Raw genomic sequence first — 15,663 nt, 5'->3', positions numbered from 1 at the left:
GTAAGTCATTTGGCTGCTCGTTTTGTTGGGAGGACTTTTTTTTTTAATATCGAAACTTACTTTCTGCTAGTTGCAATTGTTCAGAAATTAAACATCTGAGGCTTTCACCAAGTACTGACTCAAAACCTTCTTTCTTGAATTCCTTTCGGACAAGATTGGATACTCAGTAAATAATGCATTGACACTTTTATAGTCTAATTAATCCATGTGTCAAACATAATTTAAAAGGTTCAAGAAAGAAAGGCAAGGAAGTCAAAGATCTATGCAGAATATGGTTCTTGAACTGGGGTCCATGAACTTGTTTTTGGTTTAGGGTTTTAATTTAGATAACTGCATTTCGTTGTAATTGGTCTTTTTTGTAATCCTATATAATTTATTTTTGCCTTTAAAAAAATGATTCTGAGAAGGAGTCTATAGGCAGGCTTCACCAGACTGACTGCCACAGGGGTCTAGGACATCAGAAAGCTTAAGAATCCCTGATATAGAAGAAAGATAGAATTGAGACCAAATTTGTGATGTGCTGAAAGGAGCCTCACTTTCTTAGCAGAATTTCTGCAAACTGCTGCCAAATTGGAGATTTAACAACACTTCAAAGCAGTCTTATGGATTGTTGCTTCGGATATCCCTACCCCAAGTAAAGGAGAATCAACTATTCATTATAGAGATCTTTGTCAAGATTCTTCCTTTGTTAAAGATAGTCCAAACCTTATTCCTAAGACTTTTGAAAGTTTTAGTATATGACATAAACAAATCCTAATAGTATAACTAGTAAAACATCAGATGCTTCTCTGAATGCCTTTATGTCTCTAATAGACAAACAGGTCTTCTTGATCCAGGAATGCTTGTCAATATCCAACAACCTTTGATACGTGATGATGGTACAGTCCTTCTTGCTGCTGACTCCAAGGTAACCATCTGTCGCCTGTGGTTTTCCTTCCCTTGAAAGAACTCTGGGCTTCTAGTCAGGAGATCTGGGTTCTGCGTCCTACCAGTGGGACCTCAGGCAAATGGCTGCACTGCTCCAGCCTCGGGTTCTAGCCCCAGGATCCAAAAATCCATGATATCTTTATCTTAAAATAAAAATAATGTTTTTACTGCCTACTTCCCAGGGTTATGGTGAGGTTTTAATGAGATGAAGCATGTGAAAGTACTTTGTAACCATAAACAGTATTAGAAAATGCGAGTTACTATTTACTTGGAATATGTACATCACAAAATTTTTAACATAAATAATCACCTTGGTAGTGTCTGTGTCTGTGCTGGATTTATTGCCCTCACTGAAATAGTTTGCTTTTTACTTAGAATATGACAAGGACCCATCACCACTCAACTCAACACTACACATGAAAATGTAAATTATCTTAAAGGAAACTTGATTTTTTTTGTTGTTGCATTGGTATTGTCATTTCATAATCATTGAAACATGTTAGCATTTAGCTCTGTTTCATTTATTGAAAGTGCCATGACTTCATTCTGATTGAAATACTTTGCTATCTAGCACACAGATTGACAGGCATTTATTGTGCAGTTGTGTTCCCTTGTTCCGAGTCCCTTTTGAAAAAAATCTGTTACTGCCTTTTTATAAAATTGTCCTGGGCCCACATACTTAGCTAGGCTTCTAAAAATGAGCTTGGTGGTAAATCAGCTGTTTGAAATTGAATCCATGGCACACAAGACTTACATGGCATATGTACCATTGGAGAGATGTGGCTGAATTAAAACCAGCTGAAGTAAAAGCCTAGGAAAACGGATACCCAGAGGGGAAAGTACAAGTGTGACAGTTTCATCCCGTGAGAAGACGCTCTTCCTAAATGATACTGGATTGCACAATCAGTGACCTTTGCTTCTTTCTAAGCAGCTGTTGTGTTGATGCAGCAGTCTTCCTGTGTTACCCATCACCACAGAGCTTAGGGCCTTGCAGAACTGCGGAACTATTAGGGCCCCGGAGATCACCTAGTCCACATCTCTCTCCCCCTCCAGCCCTCTGACCAGTGCTTTTCTAGAAAAGATGGTTGTTTCTGACTTAAATCAAATGAAGATGCATAAAAGTAATAAATCAAAATCAGACTTCTAGTATAATTTATTAACTGGAGCAAAAGTTGGTGCCTCTCTGATTAAGATAGTTCTGCTCGTGATACTGCCTAAAAAGGTTCCTCTTAACAATTGTAGCTAGTAGTTGTTGTTTGTCTCACGTTTAATGAAAAGCCTGAAGTTTCAGGTTCACTAAGGAACATCTCTCAGAAAAATAGTTTTTCAGAGAAAGCAAAAAATGAGTGCTCTTTACAGTGCAAATGTACCTGCCCCTGCCTGTGGGGATGAGGCGGTCCTACTGTGTTGTGAAACAAACTCATGGTCGTTTGGCAGAAAGCAAGTTTATGATTGCAGGTGAGTAAAACTGTAGCCATTCTACCACATTCCATAGAAGGGAGGTAAGTGATTATGTCAGCAGGAAGGTTTGGAAGAGTCAACAGCAGGGTCTAATGAATACAGTACCAGAATCTGAGCTTGTAAACCAGAGACCTAGTCCCAGGGAACTTCATTTCAGCTTCCTCATTCACCTACCTGCCTCAGAAAACGTGGTGCTGCCCACCTGAGTGAGATAACTTATTTGAAGACTTTGGATCCCTTCTAAATGTAAGGAACAGAGTATTCAAAGAGTCTGCATCCTGTCTGCCTCTTAGACTGGGGTCAGACCTGTGTGGGGCCACAGCATGAGCACGGAGCCTGTCTCTGCCTGCCATCCATTGACTGTGTGATTTCGTGTGTTTGTCTTTTCTAGGCTGAGACAAGCCAGGGTGCACTAGGCACATTGGCAAATGTAGTGACATCCCTTGCCAACCTCAATGAATCTCTGAATAACGGTGACCCTTCAGAAATCCAACAGGAGGACCAATCAGCAAGTGAGATCACTCGGTAGGAACTCAGCAGCATGCACAAAGGCCTCCTTAGGTGGTGACTGGATATTTTTACTCTTTAGACTGTCGTGACATCTGCATCCTTATTTAGACAAGTCAGTACAGTTTCGAAGGTGTCCCTGTGAGACCACAGCCTGTCTCTTTTTAAATGGTAGTTATTAACATCTTGCCCTGTGTGAGCAAATCAATCAAAATTGGTTGCAGTCAAAAGTAAGTAATAGAATTGCATAATTAGTGACAGACAGCAAAAAAGAGAAAAAAACACCTCTAATACATTTCGTTTGCTAAATGAACATGACTTGCCAGTTATTCGGCCTTTTTGTTGTATTTTGCTATTAATAGTTTTCCTTCAGTTTTATCCTTAGTTTTCCTTTTTCTTTTTCCTGAGTAACTATAAAGCTCATCAGAGTCAAAGTAGCATTAGTTGGTTCCAGGCTTCTGTCAGCAAAGAGTTCATATTTCTCTCCCAAAATTCTACTATTACATTTTATCCCAAATGCCTTACAACAAGGCTGTTTTTGAGATTGGCTTTCTTCACAAGTAAACAAGTCATTTCCACCTTATTGTTTGCTATTTTTTTTCTAAGTAAAAATATGAGGACTAGATTGGAATCCCCATTTGCTTGCAGCCTGAGGTAGAAATAGAATCCAGGTTGTGGCTTCATTCAGTTTGTATGATTCATCCTCCTTTCCCTACTTTAAAAGTATATTGTATGTTTGAACAAGACTCACACTTTACAGTACCTTAAGTTCTTCAGGAAAAAAAGCTGCATAAAAATTCAGGATGATAGTGTGCTTTGTTATGTTGTGTAAAATGTTGAGAATGTCCTGTCATCCTGGAGCTGCCCAAAGTTTGTGACTTATTCTCTCTGGGAGGCTATTGATTCACATACTTGTATATGATTTGTTTTTGCTTTCAGGGCATTTGATACCTTGGCAAAAGCACTTAACACCACAGATGGCTCTTCAACACCAAACTTAGCAGATGGGATGGATCCTACAGGAGGAGGAAACATTCATGTCATCAGTAGAGATCAGTCAACACCCATCATCGAAGTAGAGGGACCCCTACTCACAGATACCCATGTCACCTTTAAAGTATGTGCCTGCCTTCTTGGTTTTGCTGTCCTCATTTGTGAGGTCATGATAATTAAGTGATGAGGGTTCATCAGGGTTAGTTTCAATTGTTGTCAGTCCCACCTTTGAGTTAGGTCTTTTTAGTGAACTGACATTTGATATGCTTGCTTCAGAAAGTTTATTTCAGGAATGTCTTCCTTTTATGAAGGAGAAAAGTACCATATTTTAATTCTTCCTTTGCTTTAATCAAGATTGTCTTGGACCAGAGACCTTCAAGGACTAAAGTCTACTCCTTTCAGTAAATCCTCATAAAATCCTTCTGTTCATTAACAACTAATTTTTCTGGTTATACAAACTTTTGTTGATGACTTGTCCACCCTACAGATGTCCCTCTTGTCCCCCTGTCATTTGAGTTGATATATCTTACCTTCAGTCCTAGAATTGATTATAGAAGGTGTTAGCAGCCCACATCCAGCTAGAGTTCCCAACTCTTTCACAGACAAAACTGAAATTCTTTGTTACTTGTCTTTCATAAGTTTTTATTCAATGTTACTTCATAGCTAACTACAACCTTCTTTCATATCATTGTCAATGAGTACTATTAATGCTATTGCCCATGAATTTTGCCCTGTTTCCCCTATACCAAATTAAGATTTTCGTCACATCTTCATGAGCTGTTGACATACAACAGCTTAATACTATAGCCATTAGCTGGTTAACTTTAGTCAGAACCTCTCCAAACCTCAGTTTCTTCATCTACAAGATGGAAATAATAATACTCACACCAGCAACTTGATGATGATGATGATGATGGTGATACCTTAGTGAGCAGGATCATGGTCCTGTGTGACCTGGCCACTAATTCAAATACAAAAGCCCTTGGTCCCTGGAGAGAGGGAGCAGAGGAGTGAGCTGGATCAGCTGATTACTGCCTTCAGAATGCAAGACTGGCTCTAGGATTGTTTAACGCTGACTAGATCAATTTCAAAAATAAAAACATAAGACTTTGCATGTCTGCTGTTGACACTGCATGCCTTGTGCCTCCCTCCTCCCCAGCTCACAATGCCTAGCCCGATGCCAGAGTACCTCAACGTGCATTACATCTGTGAGTCGGCGTCACGGCTACTGTTCCTCTCAATGCACTGGGCCAGATCCATTCCTGCCTTTCAGGCCCTTGGGTAAGTGAACCTCTTCTCTGGATGAGGTTTATTTGAAAGGTTATTCATTTAATCACTGTGTGTCCTGAATCAAGGGACCCCAAGATTCTTCTGCTGATAACACATGGAGAACAAGGACGGCACAAAGGACAGAAGTGGCCATTTGAATGTCTGTTTTGTGAGAAGTCATGCTTCCATTCATTGAAGAATTAGTGTCCTGTCCTTTACAAGATACTCTGCTAGGTACACAGAAAGGTCTAAAGACACAAAAATGTCTCAGACAAGGAGGTTAGACATACATAGATCAAAAATGATATAATTTCTTAAGCTGTTACTTTAAGAAATCTTGGAGTCAGGACTCCTCAGATCTTAGTTCTGCCACTAACCTCTCAGCCTCAGTTTCCTCATATTTAAACAAGTGGGTCAAGCAACAGGCATGTATTAAGTCCCTACTATGTGCCTGGCGCTGTTCTAGCCTCTGGAGGTACATGCCCTGCCTCAAGAGCTTACCTTCTAACAGGCCGGATGAACACCAAGATGACTTCTACCTCGAACATGACTGGAATCATGACTGTAAATGTTACAAAGTGACATACAGTGAGTACTTGATAAATAATAGAGTGAATAATTGGGCATAAGACACCAATGAAAGAGGAAATGATTAAGCATTTCATTTGGCAGGAAAGTTTTCATAAAGAGAAAGAAGGAGAAAGCAAGCATTAATTCAGTGCTTGCTCAGAGCTGGGGATACAAATGAAAGCAGTATTGATAGTCCACAGAGCTTACATTCTGATGAGGGTCATTGGGAAGGGGGGGCGGGGCCAGCCAGAGTAAAAGGGAAGGGGACTCCAAGGCTGACAAGTGTTGTAGAGGTCTTGGCCCTGACAAGTTCACCTATCTGAGCTCAAGACTTGGATGAGTCCACGTTTCCAGTGGAGTGGAAATGGTCAGAGAGTAGGGCCATAGTGAGAAGGCCGTGGGTTCATTTTACTGTATTATAGAAGGAATGAAGAGGTTTTGTTGTCCATGTCTTCTGAGATAAACCATACAGGATGTCAAATAGCATACAGTGGCTGCTAAAATAAATCTTAACTGGTGATAGCAAAATGGCCCAAATGTTTATCTACTCTGTGAAGGAAAACTACACTGCTATTGGTCCTAGGCATGGAGGGCTCCCCATATTGATTATAAATGTAGTATGGACCTCTGAGCAGCATAGCCCATGACAGCTCAGACCAAGACCTCCCAGCCGCAGCCTTCCCAGGAGCTGGGATTGCTCACACCTGACATGATTGAAGGAAGAGTGATTTCTCACCGGGATGCATGATTTTATTTGTGCTATCTGGAGCCTATTTTAATAAAATTTAAAAGCCCACATAAAATATGAAATCTGTCTTCAAGAATTGAAATGCAGGATTGGAATGCTAAATTTACTCTGACATTTGAAGGAGGTAGGAATCATTGTGAAACTACACATGTAAAGAATGATGCTCTTTCACCTGACCCCTGCCTGCGGTTTGCTGAGTCAGCAAGGGTTGATGTCATGGATAAAGTTTAATACGTGTGCATGACAGGGCGCAGGATTGCAGTGGTGTAGCAGAAGGGTCACTGGACTTAAATTTGAAGAAAGTGCTGTGAGCTGTTTCATTCTTATTGTTGTCATCTTTATTAGCATTGTTATTAGTCTGATGAGTGCAAGTCACTTAACCACTATGAGCCTCAGTTTTCACATCTGTAAAATGGTGCTAGTAGTACCCACAGTACTACACCCACAGAGTTTTTGTGAAGAAAATGAAAATTATAAAGTGCTGTCAAGTGTGAGCTGTTAGTATTAATGATAAAATTAATATAAAACATTGGAATTTGACCAAGAAAGGATATGTAAATTTTTAAAAATTCTTTTAAAGATGTACAGAGAGAGTTATAAGTAAAGCCTTGCTGTGTTGATCATTAAAATAATTGATGATATGTGAAGAAACATCTGGAAAATGTAAAATATACAATCTCTCCTTTAAAAAGAACTTTTTTATGTGTTTCTCTCTCTAGTCAGGACTGTAATACAAGCCTGGTACGTGCCTGCTGGAACGAGCTCTTCACTTTGGGGCTGGCCCAGTGTTCCCAAGTGATGAGCCTCTCCACTATTCTAGCAGCTATTGTGAACCACCTACAGAACAGCATCCAGGAAGGTATGTGGGATCATTGCAGCTTCTCAGAAGTGTTTGTATTTGGGCACCTCAGTTTCCAGGAATTTTCACAGTTGAAGGTTAGCCCTGGAATAATCCGTATTTTTGTAGTAAGGTCAATTCCTAAGGAAGGTACAGCTCCTCAGGCTCAAGAGCTGCCGCCCATTGCTGACCTGCTTTAAAATTCCATAGTGTTTCATTCATTTTTTTTCTCTTTAAACCAAAAATAATTTAATTTGGCTATTTTAATCATGAGAGAATACTCTAAGTTCATACACTGGATTTTTTATACAAAAACTGTTCATATTTCCTCTAAATATGGAAGATTATTAGTAGAAAAAAATTACCAACCCTCAGCTCTTAATAGTGACACGAAAATTTCTAGAGATGAATGTTACTTTTGGTAAAGTATATGATAGTGATAATATCAGCAACCTAGTCATCTAATAATAATACTAACTGACATTTATATAGAACCTTACATTTTATAAAGCACTTCACATAATATGATGTCATTTGAGCTTTACAATAACCCAGTGAGGTAAATACTCCAGGTATTATTATCTCCATTTTTCAGATGAGGAACTTGAAGCTCACAGAATCAGTTACATAGCTTAAAAATACCAGAGGCAGATTCCAACCCATTCTCTGCTGTCACCTCCAACTTCAATTTTCTTTCCACTGGACCACAGTGCAAAAAAACTGTCTGTAGTAAAAAGGAGAAGAGAGACTTATACAGTCACAGGGCAGGGCATAACTAAGGCCTAATGGACAGGAGAGGGAGGATGTGTTCAGAGAACAGATGATTCGTTTTGGCACGGAGGATAGTAATGAGATAAGATGAGAAAAGCCAGGTAGCTCCATATTGTAGAGGGCCTTGAATTCCAGGAAAAGGAATTTGTACTGAGTAGAGAGAGTTCATGAAGGGAACACTGAAGATGTCTATTCAGAGGAGGAATAGCATAACCAGGTATATGTATAAGGGAGATTTTCTCATTAGTGGCATAAAGGACAGATTGGAGGTGGGAGAAGAGAAGCAAGATAGGAAGAGAACTCAGTTTGAAATGAGAGGCCTCACTTAGGTTTGCATCCTTCTTCATGCGTGGGGGGGACAAGAAGTTGATCTAGATCGTATCTCAGGGTCCTTCTCAAGCCTCGGTCCTGTGATACTATAAAATCATCACATCTCTTACCTGAATTCTAAGAAGAACTCATTATAAGGGTGGTGACCCAGAGTTTAGGGAGAGAATGGTTAACATTTACATAGTATGTGCTTTACACATATTATCTCATTGGACAATGCTGAATAAACAAGGAAAGTTTGCTTTTGTTTATTTGTTTGTTTAAGAAAGGATAAGCTCTTTAAATCAGAGATTATAGTGAGAAAATAGCCGAGGTCCCAGGACTAAAAGAACATAGCTGATTGCCACTCTTGAGAAATTAAAAATTAAAACAGCTAACACTAATGTAGACCAATATTTCTAGAACTTGGGAATAAAATAAAAATAATAGAACTATGTATGTTAACCTCACACAACATAAGTACGTTATTAGAGTGGGGATCAGAGAGAATAGATAAGAACCTTTGATGACTAAAGAAAATGTGGTGAAAAGCTGTTAACTCCTCAAGATGATAAGGAGCACGGAAATTTTAGGAGCCCTCTGAATGTTAGGAGAGAGTGGTTTGGCAAGAATGGTGACAGTTATTTTGCAAGATAGAAATCTTGTGCACTCTGAATTATCACCCTTCCTCCTTGCACTTTGTCTCAGTTCAAAAACTAGAACTTGAAAATGTTCAGATTTTACTGTTTAATTAAAATCTAAATTATTTCCTAGTTTTTTTTTATTCATAAAAGAAGAAAAAAGTACTTCTTTGGTTATATTCAAAGGTATAGTTTGCCTTTTTTAGAGGATTTCATTTTTACTTTCTAGATAAACTTTCTGGTGACAGAATAAAGCAAGTCATGGAACACATCTGGAAACTTCAGGAGTTTTGCAACAGTATGGCTAAGCTGGATATCGATGGGTATGAATATGCATACCTTAAGGCAATCGTACTCTTTAGCCCTGGTAAGATAATGTGCGGGACTCACTACAAAGCTTCCATCACATTTTTAGTATGTATGTCAAGTGACTTCATCAGCCTCAGAAGCTATACCGGTGTATTTATAAGTTCTCTTTTATAACATTTATTTTTCCAACTGGCCTAAATTTATTTGAAGGGGGGGAAAAAAACACCTCAAGCACAAGAAATGTATAGAGTCCAGTGGTTTCTTTGTTACATAATTTATCTCTCTTCCCTTTTATTTAAGCTATCAGCTCAACTAAGAGTCCTTTCTGATACGTAAATGTTTGTGGGGGTTTTTTTCCTTATCTGTTTTTAGAGTTCATTAGCATGTGCAAATCAATATTTTCCTTGAAATTACTCTCTCTAAAACATACATTTAGGTGGCTAAACAGGAATTGTAGAACACTTTACAGTATAGACAAGGACTGATTCTCTGTATATTAAGGAATTCCATATACCTTTGTTTCTTCATCCCTTCCTTCCTCCCATCATTTCCTTTCAGATTCCTCAACTCAAAAAGTTTTGAGGAAGGAATGTGCAGCATCTTTTGGCTTCATAATTTACCCCCTGCTGAGTTACTTTGCCTATCAGCAGCAGAACGAGCTGAAGGATTGGTAGAAGCAGGTTAAGGGAAGTGAGTGACAACCGTGTTTGAAGAAAGGGAAGATTTGGTTTGGTCAGGAAGGTGTTACCTTCTTACCAAAATAGGAATTCGTTTCCCCTGAACAGCATTCTGAATGAACTGTTCCCTGCCTACATATGTGTTTAATCACTGTTCACCTGGCTTCAGCTGCTCTGACCAAGCTCTGTGGCTTCTTCAAGTGAAATGATGTTTGTTTTTCATTTTCAAAAATTTATTTATTTTTAGCATTTTTTAACAATTTTGAATTTTATAGTCCCTTCTGCCCCTCCCCACCCACTAAAAGGCATGCTTATACAGTTATATCAGTTATACATGTGAAGTCATGCAAAACATATTTTCACATTAGCCATATTGGGAGGAAGCAAGAAAAATAGAGAAAGTGAGAAAATTATACTTCAGTTTGCACTCAGAGTTCATCACTTTTCGCTCTGGTGGTGGATAGCATTTTTTTCATCATGAGTCCTTTGGAATTATCTTGGATCATTGTCTTCTTCAGAGTAGCTAAGTCTTTCATGGTTGATCATCATTACAATGTTGTTGTTACTTTGTACAATGATCTTCTGGCTCTGCTCACTTCACTTTGTATCAGTTCATATGAGTCTTCTCAGTTTTTTCTGAAACCATGCTACCTGTCATTTTCCTTTTTTTTTTTTTTTTTTTTTGGCCAGGCTATCAAGGTTAAGTGACTTGCCCAGGGTCACACAGCTAGTGAGTGTCATGTGTCTGAGGCCCGATTTGAACTTGGGTCCTCCTGATTCCAGGACCAATGCTCTATCCACTGCGCCACCTACCTGCCCCCCATTTGTCATTTCTTATAGAACAGTGAACTCCATCACAATCATTTGCCACAACTTATTCAGCCATTCCCCAGTTGATAGGCATCCCCTCAATTTCCATTCATTGCCACCACAAAAAGAGCTGTTATGAATATTTTTGTACATATTATGGGTTCTTTTCCTTTTTCTTTGATCACTTTGGTGTACAAACCTAGTAGTAGTATTGCTGGGTCAAAGGGCATGGACAGTTTTATAGCCCTTTGGGCGTAGTTCCAGATTGCTTTCCAGGATAGTTGGATCAGTTCACAGCTCCAACAGTGCATTAGTGTCCCTATTTTATCATATCCCCTCCAGCATTTGTCATTTCTTATAGATATGAGGTAGTGTCTCAGAGTTGTTCTAATTTGCATTTCTCTAATGAATAGCGATTTACAGCATTTTTTCGTATGACTGTAGATCGCTTTGATTTCTTCTTCTGGAAACTGCTTGCTCATATCCTTTGACCATTTATCAATTGACGAATGGCTCGTATTATAAATTTGACTCAGTTACCCATATACTTAAGAAATGAGACCTTTATCAGAGAAACTTGCTCTGATGAAGAGCAAGACTTTACAGAATTTTTCTAAAGAAGTTTACAAATATTGTATAACATTTTTGATATTAAATGAAATGATGTTTCAGGCTGCAGTGATTAGGTTTTTCTTTCCGCACAGCAGTTAACAACTATTTACCAAAGTAATTCTTCTCTCTTTCTTCCTTCTCCCTTTCCTTGCTCTAGGCCCCTTTAGTAGTATAATATTGTTAAAAGGAAGAAGGAAGTGGTAAAATGATGAGAGTAAATATATTCAAAATAGGTAATTATGTCTAATAGTACCTAGTTTATATTTTGGAATAGACACTGATTTTATGTTCTTTATCTCAGAAATCTTCATAATCCAGTATTTTACCATGTCTCCAAATGTATTCCCTGTAATTAACTGGGCTGGAAATATTTTAAATTATTCTGCAGAAAAGCTTTCTGTTTTAAATAACTAGAAATTTGGGTCCTTCTTTTCTGCTTTCAGATCATCCAGGTTTGACCAGTACAAGCCAAATAGAAAAATTCCAAGAGAAAGCACAGATGGAGTTACAGGACTATGTGCAGAAAACCTATTCAGAAGACACATACAGGTATATAAACATAAGTATGCTTGATCTGGGGGAATTGGAGATGATTTTAACAAGTTTAGGATCTGAATAGTAAATGACTTCAGGCTTCAGAGTTTCATTACAAATGTATGTTAAGTTAAAGTTGCTTAGCAGATGGTGAACATGATTATGTCATTGTAATTTTATTCGCTCTTGTTATGGTAATGTGCTTCTAGCAGTGTGATTTAGTGGAATAATCAATGAATCAGGAATCCAAAGACCTGAGTGAGTTCTGGTTCTTTATCCACTACTAGCTAGCTGTGGGTCTTTAGTTTTCTTAATGGTAAAATGAGAAATTGAAAGAGAATTACTCCTGAAGTTCCTTCCCAGCACTAGCATTTTATTATGACGAGGAGGATTTGGAGGCTTACATGGATTCCTTTTGCTCAGAATAGCCTGTTCTAGTAAAAGGCCTCAAGATAAGACGGTAACTGGCTGAAGAGCTATGACCTTAAGGCAGCATCTTTTGATATATGGATGTATTTCACCAAAAGAAGTGAAATCATTCCTCTACAAAGGAATTGGGGTCTACCAGTAGGAACAACAGTAACCTCACTCATGAATAAGTTTCTGAAATTGTTCAAATGACAAGTTACTATTACAACTAAATTTTTTTGCTGGTTAGGATTTGTTGTTAGAACCAGGACTGTGGGACACTGTGCATACTTCGTAGGACAAGCTGTCATTGCCTCTCATCTGCACGGAGCTTCCTAATTGGTCTCCCTGCCTCCAAATCTGTCCTCCAAACAGCTGCTAACGTGGTTTTCTGAGAGCACAGGTCATCTCCCTCCCCCACCCCCACCCCCAAAATTGATTTTCAGTCCATTGTGTTGGCTCCTATTACCACTATAATCAAGTACAGCCTCCTCCATTTGATATTTAAAGCCTTTTACTGCCTGGCTGCAGCCAACCTTTCTAGGTTTATTCTGTGTTATCCCCTTCACTTACTCTTCAGTCCAGCCAAAATGCCTTTTTTTTGCTCTTCCTCTCCAGTATAGTCTGTCGCCTGTCTCCCTGCCTTGGCATTGATGGTACCCATGGTGGCACTCAGAGTGCACTCCCAGCTTATTTTTCACTCTTATAAAATCTAGATTTCTTCAAAGCTTATCTCAGGTGCCAACTTCTTCATGAAGTCTTTCCTGATCCTCCCAGCTGCTTGTGCCTTCCCTATTCCACAAAAAAAAAAAATTTTTTTAATTTTTTTAAAATGTTTTAATTTTGCATATATTTGTATGCATCTTTTTATATATCACACACACACACACGCACGCACGCACGCATGCACAATGTAAGCTCCCTAAGAGCAGGGCCTATTTCATCTTAATCTTTCTATCCCTAGGGCTTAGCACAGTGCTTGGTACATAGTAGACACTTTAATAAATGCCTGTCTATTGATTAGTTACAAATCAGAGTATGTAAGATCACTGTAAAGAACTCTACTCTCAGTACAAGTTTGAACATGGGTTTCATGTTAGAGTCACTGAGAGGCCCAGATATTGTCATAACTCTGCTGGTGTTGAATGTGCAGTTCCTGGACAGGGGGAATGAGGACTGGCGCTCTCTAGTCTTGGGTGGCAAGTCCCATGGCCTCACGTATACAGTGGCACTCCCTTTGCTTCGTAGGCCCTCATTCTAAATCTGTCCAAGAAAAAATAAGGAGGATTCTGGAAGTTGGAGTTCTTGTTTTGGAACCGGAGGATCTAAGTTCAAATCCTGACTCTGCCACTTAGTACCTGTGTGACTCTGAGCTAGTTAACTTCTCTCTGGGTCTCATTTTCTACATGCGTAAAATGAAGAGTTTGAACTCGATAATATCTGAGTCTTTTCCAGCCATGAATCACATGAACTTATTATCAGATTATCTAGGGTGTGACTTTCAAGTAGCTTTTTTTAATAATCACCAGAACTTATCTGTTCAAATGTGTTATCCCATTGGGAAACTCTAATTTATTCCAGAGCCTTCCGTTTCCCAAAGCATCACTGGAGTTCTTCACTGGGAATTAATTTCAGTCTTATCCTTTCTAATGTCCTCAGTGGTGGCCAGTTGTCATCCTTGGAGGAAGTATTTAATTATTTAGAGATAGCCCAGTGTTCTTCACTTGGGGACATTTACTGAGTCTCTGCTCACTTGGTCTCAACAACCCTTCTCTGAGGTCATTGGTAGCCGTCAGAGAGGCAGTGTCATTTTGACTCTTAGAATTTCAAGCTAGAAGTGACACAGTTATTGCCCATTCATTTTACAGAAGAAACCTTGAAAGAAGTGACTTGCCCAAGGCCACGCAGCCAAGAAGTGGGGGGGCAGGGGCCTTCAGGGAGCTTCGATACAGACAAGAAAGTGCAGAGTAAAAGAGAGCACCAGTGTACTTTCCCAGGAGTCCTGTTCCATTGCCGTAGTGAGGTGTGGAAGATTCCAATCCTGGTCCTCAGCCTTCACAGTCGGTGCTTTTTTCCACTGCACCAGAGTTCCTGGGTCCTTGTTGTCTCTCACATCACCCCCTAAAAAATGGAAATTCCTTGACGTCAGGGATTGTTACTTTTTCTTTGTATCCCCATTGCCCAGTATGGTTCCTGACCTAGGGCAGATGCTCCGTAAGTACTTGGTGACAGATCTGTCTCACGTCCTAGATGCTGTGCCTTCTGATGAGCTCTTGCTTCCCAGACCACATTGTCAGTTCACACTCAGCTTTCAGCCCGCTAAACCCTTCCCTACCTCCCCCTTTTTTTTCCCAAATGAACTGTTATAGCCACATTCTACCCACTTGTATGTAAGTTGATTTTTAACCCAGTTATAAGACTTTGCACTTATGCCTCTTAAATTTCAAGATACTAGATTTGGCCCAATGTTCCTTTTGGATAATAGATTTGGAGCTGGAAGGAGCCTTCAGGGTCATCTGGTGTAACTTACTCATTTTACTGATGAGGCCCCTAGAGATTAAGTGATTGCCCAAGGCAGGGTGATTTGATCCCAGAATCTCTCAGTCCAAATCCAGTCATTGTCCACTATACTCTGCTGCCTTTTTGCTAACTCCATTCACCTCCCTTTTTTGAAAATTTTTACAATTTGTCCTTCTCCAGTCCTGTAGCATTTCTTTTTCTTCAAGTTTTTCAAACGTCACTGATAGTCTGATGGTCATAGTCCTATCTGCCAATTCTTGCCATGCCTAGTATGTAGTTCATCCAGGCCTGGCAACTTGCATTCATCAAGGGCAGCTAAAGTGTCCTCTTTCTAATTTTCTTCTTTCCTTGGGTCTCAGCCGTTTTTTTTCCGTCTTTTTTAGTCCAAATATCTTTTCACTTGGTAGAGAAAAACAGAAACAGGACGATTGTTGTCTAATGTCATCATTCTGTCCTATCTCTACTTTGATGTCCTCTTTTCTCCAGAAGAACATAAAAAGTCCTTTTTGTTGTCCTTACCTTTCTTGACCAGCCCTAGCTCGTTCTGAGTTGGAGCCCTCCTGACATTGTTTTTCTATATAGGACCAGGCCATGACTTGAAATTCATTATTACTTGACCTGGCTTGTATCTGATGCACATGTCATTTTAAAATCTTAGTTGATTGATTATATCCTATATCCTTAGACAGGCCTCTCTTTTTCTCCTTTTTTGGAACTTGTTTCTTTATATCTTAAGAATTTCATTATTGAGAGTTTTTC

The 15,663-nt window shown here is 39.2% G+C and overlaps 1 protein-coding gene across 2 annotated transcripts in view; it reads left to right on the top strand.

Moving 5' to 3' along the window:
* The window catches only part of NR2C2 (nuclear receptor subfamily 2 group C member 2), a 126,802-nt gene that overhangs the window by 106,102 nt on the left and 5,037 nt on the right, over window positions 1-15,663 (top strand). For both annotated transcript variants that reach the window (XM_027863895.1, XM_027863894.1), the window contains 7 exons: window positions 814-907; window positions 2,780-2,913; window positions 3,835-4,012; window positions 5,048-5,169; window positions 7,195-7,334; window positions 9,264-9,401; window positions 11,886-11,991. In XM_027863895.1, the coding sequence (XP_027719696.1) occupies window positions 814-907; window positions 2,780-2,913; window positions 3,835-4,012; window positions 5,048-5,169; window positions 7,195-7,334; window positions 9,264-9,401; window positions 11,886-11,991 (912 nt within the window). The remainder of the gene's footprint in view (window positions 1-813; window positions 908-2,779; window positions 2,914-3,834; window positions 4,013-5,047; window positions 5,170-7,194; window positions 7,335-9,263; window positions 9,402-11,885; window positions 11,992-15,663) is intronic.

This window comes from Vombatus ursinus, unplaced genomic scaffold (genome assembly GCF_900497805.2).
Source record: "Vombatus ursinus unplaced genomic scaffold, bare-nosed wombat genome assembly UNPS02014773.1, whole genome shotgun sequence".
Classification (NCBI taxonomy): Eukaryota; Metazoa; Chordata; class Mammalia; order Diprotodontia; family Vombatidae; genus Vombatus; species Vombatus ursinus.
Note: the sequence above shows the minus strand (reverse complement) of the source record. Positions and strands in the feature narration are given on the sequence as shown.